The sequence below is a fragment of the Pundamilia nyererei genome, unplaced genomic scaffold (assembly GCF_000239375.1).
Source record: "Pundamilia nyererei isolate P.nyererei 1_Seehausen unplaced genomic scaffold, PunNye1.0 scaffold00090, whole genome shotgun sequence".
Classification (NCBI taxonomy): Eukaryota; Metazoa; Chordata; class Actinopteri; order Cichliformes; family Cichlidae; genus Pundamilia; species Pundamilia nyererei.
In genome coordinates this window covers 711,527-717,230 of record NW_005187491.1, presented here as the reverse complement: position 1 = coordinate 717,230, position 5,704 = coordinate 711,527, and the positions used below count along the sequence as shown (strand labels likewise).

The 5,704-nt window shown below is 38.9% G+C and overlaps 1 protein-coding gene across 1 annotated transcript in view; it reads left to right on the top strand.

Annotated features, from left to right (window-relative positions):
• The window catches only part of bbs9 (Bardet-Biedl syndrome 9), a 170,151-nt gene that overhangs the window by 11,277 nt on the left and 153,170 nt on the right, over nt 1-5,704 (top strand). The window contains exon 6 of the mRNA XM_013912433.1: nt 3,532-3,706. Within this exon, the coding sequence (XP_013767887.1) occupies nt 3,532-3,706 (175 nt within the window). The remainder of the gene's footprint in view (nt 1-3,531; nt 3,707-5,704) is intronic.

Here is a 5,704-nt window from a genome sequence, read left to right as displayed (position 1 = left end):
TATATATAGACACATAGATGCATGCACTCACATGTTGTGGTCCCCGAGCCAGCACATTCACATGTACCTACAACTTTCCCTCTTTCTCTCACACTCTCACATTTTCTCTCTCATATTTACACAGAGGCGAGGTGCTGCCCACAGCAGTGTGCGGCCAGCCTCTGTGCTTTGTTGGCTGCTCTGTGTGCTTGTTCAACAAGTCTTATTAATGACACTAATACAGGCCTGTTTCCTCCACTGTGTCTGAGCAGTGGCTCTCATACTGGGCTCTTTGACACACTATACCTGGCCGTGGGCGTGTGAAATTACATTTGGACAGTTGCTGTTATGAAACAGCTTGGCTCTCGTTTTCAGTCTGTATTTCTTATTATTGATGATACAGAGTCATGTCAGGCTGTGCTGAGTGTCTGTTGTTTTGACCCTTGAGCTGCCTTTGAGGGTCGGAAATGACATCCAGAAACCTGACAAATCGGTGAAGTGTTTGTCTGAGACAGGTCTTTACCTCAGCCTGTTCACACAGTCTTGGTCTGCTTCGAGTAGAACAATGACTTAAGAAACCAAAATGACTTTGATCATTTCAATGCTGTTGTCTGTTTTTCCCTTTTATAATGCGGTAACCTGTTTCCAAATCTGATTTGTTGCTTATAATTGATGGATATCAATAATGCAGTAGGTTGTGAAATATTTTAGCAGTTTATTTTTTTGTTTTACTCTCTCATGATAATATCCAGCTAGTATCTTGAACATCCGATAGTATCTGTTATTGTTGCGGGAGAAATGGTGATGTAAAATTTTTCAGAAGAATTTCCTTGAGTGACTGATTGAATTTATATCATAACACACTTAATTGAAAATTTACATTTTTCAAATAGTCATTATTTATGTCCGTACTACTGTAGGTTAGATTATTATATATAGATATTGTTAGTGATTTTTTTTAGTCTATAAAAAATGCACAAAATATTCATCTTTAGGAAAATTTCAAGGAAATAAAATTTATAAAACCAGAAGTCATTTTCAAAGAAATCTTAGTGACCTTTATAAAATTTTAATACTGTATGATATTTTCCCACCAACAGAAGAAGTTGCCTACCACAGCATACCATTTTGGATGGTACAGCATTTGTTGACATTACTATTCATTCTAACGGGAGTTTTCATCTCACAGGCCTAGAGACCAGTTGGTGACCCAGAGGCAAAATGCTTGGTGTGTGGTTGATCGAGGTTGCTAGCTATCACCAGGTGAAATCTGTCTCAAAGAGGGTGTCAAAAACCTCCTTTTGATTCCTTTAGTCACTAGCAAATTGTTTTGTTTGCTCATAATTTGCATTAAAGACACTGAGTTGCCTGCAAACACTTACATTTACTTTCATACTCAAATCGGAAACCGAGAATGTTTCCCTCAAAAGTAAAAGCTTTGCCTTTTGAAATGTGTTGGTTCCAGTGAGAAGGCACAACTGTTTCTTCAAATGCAAACTCTCTACATTCCCAGGTTGCATCGTATGTTTCACAATTTCACTACCACCTGGTGAGTAGTCTGCAACTGTTTGCAGACAAGTTCGTACCTTTCTTGGAAACTACTGGCAACCACCACAACCTGCTATCTACCCAAGCTCCTCAGTTTATCACAAAACTGCATGAACCTGCATGAACCAGTTGTGGAGTACACAGTTTTAACTAGTGACTGCATTTATCACCGGGTCACTAATAGATTTCTGGGCCTGTATGAAAGAGAGTTGAGCAATCAGTTGCATGCAATAGCCAACAACCTCCAGCAATGACTCACAACTGTTCCGGAATCTGCATTTTTTCCCCAACGGTTTCTGGGTAGTCACCAACAGGTCTCTAGGCCGGTGTGAATGAGGAAAACAATACACAGCAACAGGCAAATGCAAGTAGAGAAAAAAGTGGAAAATAGACAATGAATCCACCCGTTCATGACAGAACACCATTTATTAAATTAAAAATTTTAAACATAAATGACGTATGCTGACATTTAGGACAAATTGCTCTTTATGGCAACCTCAGCCAGCTGAATTTAGGGTTGTTTTAGCTTTCATTTAATTATATTGAACATAATATAAATGAAAACAATCACAGTCTGGGTCTGTTTTAAGAAAATACAGAACACTAGTGTTTAAGAGACACTGTCAACACTATAATTGGCTGGAGCTTGTGCATTTCCACAAATTTTCCACATTAAGGACATTTGGACAGCAGACGTTCATGACTTACAGTTTTGAACTAAACACAATGCACTCGGTCCTCAGAAGACTACATTTGTTTTTCAGATATATATATATTTTTTAACTCCACACTCAAGAATACACACTTGTGGCTGGATGTAATCCACCCATATGAAGACATGCACATTCTGCTTCAACATTTGCTGTTGGCTCTCCATCAAATATTGTGTTTAACACACTTTTATTTACAGGGTGTGTTTGCGATGTATGAGACCTTGTCCTTCAGTGTGTTAATGGCCACCCTGAATGGCCGCTCATCACTCAGGCACACACACACTCTCACACACACATACTTGTTGACACAGAATAGGTGTGTAGGAGTGTGTTGCTTTTCTGTCTAAATCCTTGGTGATAGATGTTAAGTATGTATGTATGTATGTGTGTGTGTGCACTGTAGGTGGCTGTCTCCCTGACCTCTAGTTGATGGCAGTGTGAGTTTTAATAGCGCATTGAGGCCTAATTATAGTTCTCTGGTCACACAGCCCCACTGCTTTATGGCAGTGTGTGCTGCTGTGTATTTTGTGTGTCGGGGCTTAGTATGTCCTACACCAGGCCTTTCCTAATAAACACGTAGTCTTGAACACATTTATACTTACAGCCAGGTGTCTGTGTGTATGAGTATGGAGGTGTTAATGGAGATATCAGATTCAGGCAGAGGGAGTAACGCACCTCACAGCACAACACAACATCAGGGCTGAAATTAAACAAAAGCCACAAAAGTCCTCCAGGATCTTTGGTGCTTGTGTTATTAAAAAAAGTGTTTTTTGTTGTTTTTTTTTTTTATTGAGGGATTTAGATGAAGCAGCCAAAAAAGCAGCCTGTATTCTTTACATGAATTAGTTTGTTTGCTGTGCAGTCTGACCTTGTCTAAAGGCCAAAGTGTTTCGAAAGGTGGAGCTAAAAGTCCCAGAGAGTGACTGGACATGAGTTGTACAAATGTAGATAATGGTGTACACTTTGAGATGGTTTCTGTTCAGTGACATTGATGATGTTAGACTAGGTTGTTTGTTCAAATTGTGTTAGAGAAACATGGGGGAAAGCTTAGGATACACTTAAAAGTTGAAGCTCCACCTGTTTTTACGCCACCAACGTTGCTAATTGCTACATGAAATTAACCTCTCTCTGAAAGCCAAACTGGAAAATACCTAGCAAAACATACCTGAGTTCACAGTATAACATTGTATTTAATTACATTGCTTTTTGTGTGTTTTTGTTTGCTATTATCAGTTCAAAACATTTTAGCTTGTGAATAAATCTACTTTGCTGCCCCCACTCTCTCCATCAGGTCATCATTCCCTCTGTATCCAGTCTATGGACGGGATGCTGATGTTCTTCGAGCAAGACAGCTACTCTTTTGGCAGGTTCCTCCCTGGTTTTCTGCTGCCTGGTCCCCTGACTTACAACCCCAGAACAGACAGCTTCCTCACTGTATCCTCTGCACGAGAGCTGGAGAGCTACAAGTAGGCTTTTTTATAATTCATTTATTTAATAACTTTTTTCATCTTGTGTTACTTGCCTGAAGACTGCAGTGTTGTAATCCCACAAATATTTGCAAGCAAGATAGCTGGGATAAAGTTACAGTATAATACTTTCACAGCTTTCAGTGAAGTCCATCACATAATAATTTCTACAACATACATCTCCAGATGCCCTCAAATGGCATCAATAGTCTTGTCTTTCATTTCTGATTGTTGGTGGCATCAGAGGAGTCCATAGTCTATGGGAGAATCCCAGCTGAGGGATTTTTGCAATACAGCTTCGAGTCCATTTTCTTCATTGCATAGACTTTGTATGTATGCACTATGAGAGGAGTAATGTTGTATGCTGGAATGTATGAAACTGATTTCTAACAGCAAGATCCTTGATATAGGCCTATATATTAGTTGCTAGAAAATACTGAAGTTTTATTCTAAGATGGAAAAAAACCCCAAGTTGCTATTAAAAAGGAATTCACATCTGTTTACAAGTAATATTTAGGCTCGAACAGTATAAACTTTCTTAAGGTTATCTGATTCACAGTCTTCAGTATCAGCTGCTGATGGTTAACGAGCAGTGCTGACTAAATCCCCACCATCCGAACACCATCTGCTCCCAGTGCAGATCTTGTCTGGATGGACCGAAACACACACACAGACGCACTTGCGCACACATGGTTTGATCGGAAAGTACCTCATTTTAATGTAAGCACATGTACACTTCACTCTGACTGCATATCGTTAAGAAGTCTTACAGACTGCGTGGGTGTACGCTGTGCATGCGTGCAGTCTTCTCTTCCAGCTGTTTGTTATCTGGGTGCCCCCCACCAGTATCAAGACACTCTCCAGACTAGATATCACAGTGGAAACCCTGACGTCACCATTCTCACTGGACACACACACACAAACACAGCCCTGCAGAGTACAGACTGCAGTAAATCAGACAGAGCTCAGCAGACGTATACAAGCTTTCCATAAATGACAGCACAGCATTACGAATGCAACAAACTTATTTCCTTTACACTGTGCATTAAACACCTCTAACCTACGTAATGTCTCTGCTATAAATAGAACTTCACATTTAGTGGAGACTTTAGAGTTTAGCCAGAACAAGACTTTGATGTGTCACAATAAATGTAAACACTAAATAGCATGCAGTCAGAGCTGTTCAGTCAGTACAGATGAGCATCATTAGCTAAAGATATGAAGTGCTACATAAATGATCAGTTGATTAGGATACCTACTAAAAAATAAAAGTTAAAAAAATTGCTAGAAGTAAAAGTGTTTTGCTCCTTGGGATACAAGTCACCAACACATACAATTTATGATTTATACTTTGCTCTTCCTGTCCCCATATTTAAGCTTGCTGCACATCCAGGAAGCCCAAGTTATCACCGTGTTTGTGTGACTAAACATTTTCATAACAAGGATCACTCTGCTTGAAGATTAATTAAATTGATATAGCATCAAAAAAATCTTTTGTGCATTAAATTTTAGAAGTGATGGCTTTAATAGAAATAATGCTTTATTTGTATGGGACTTTAGGAACTGTTAGAAGGTGCCTCACAGTTTGGATAAACATTTGAACACATACATTTGCCACATAAAGTACATAAAAACACACATCCAAGCATCCGCTCTTACATAAGCATCTCTTTCCATGTGGACTTTGGATTTGGTGATGAGCATAGAGCAGTTCCTGTTGCAGATGCACGATAAATGGTTTTCATATCACACAATAGCAGCAGGAAATGTATTAGCACTAAAACAGTGGATGCATTAATGATGCGGTTCAGGGAGAGCATTAACAAATCGCTTTTCGACTAAAATACTTTGTGATCAAGATCACTGGCATTGACGTAAGACCCTACCAATTAGCAAAATCGAATAAATAAATGGATAAAAAATGTTTATCTGTTTATTTATGCAGTCATTATGTATGGGTTAAATGTTTTTTCTTAATCCCAATTTTGATTTAGATAC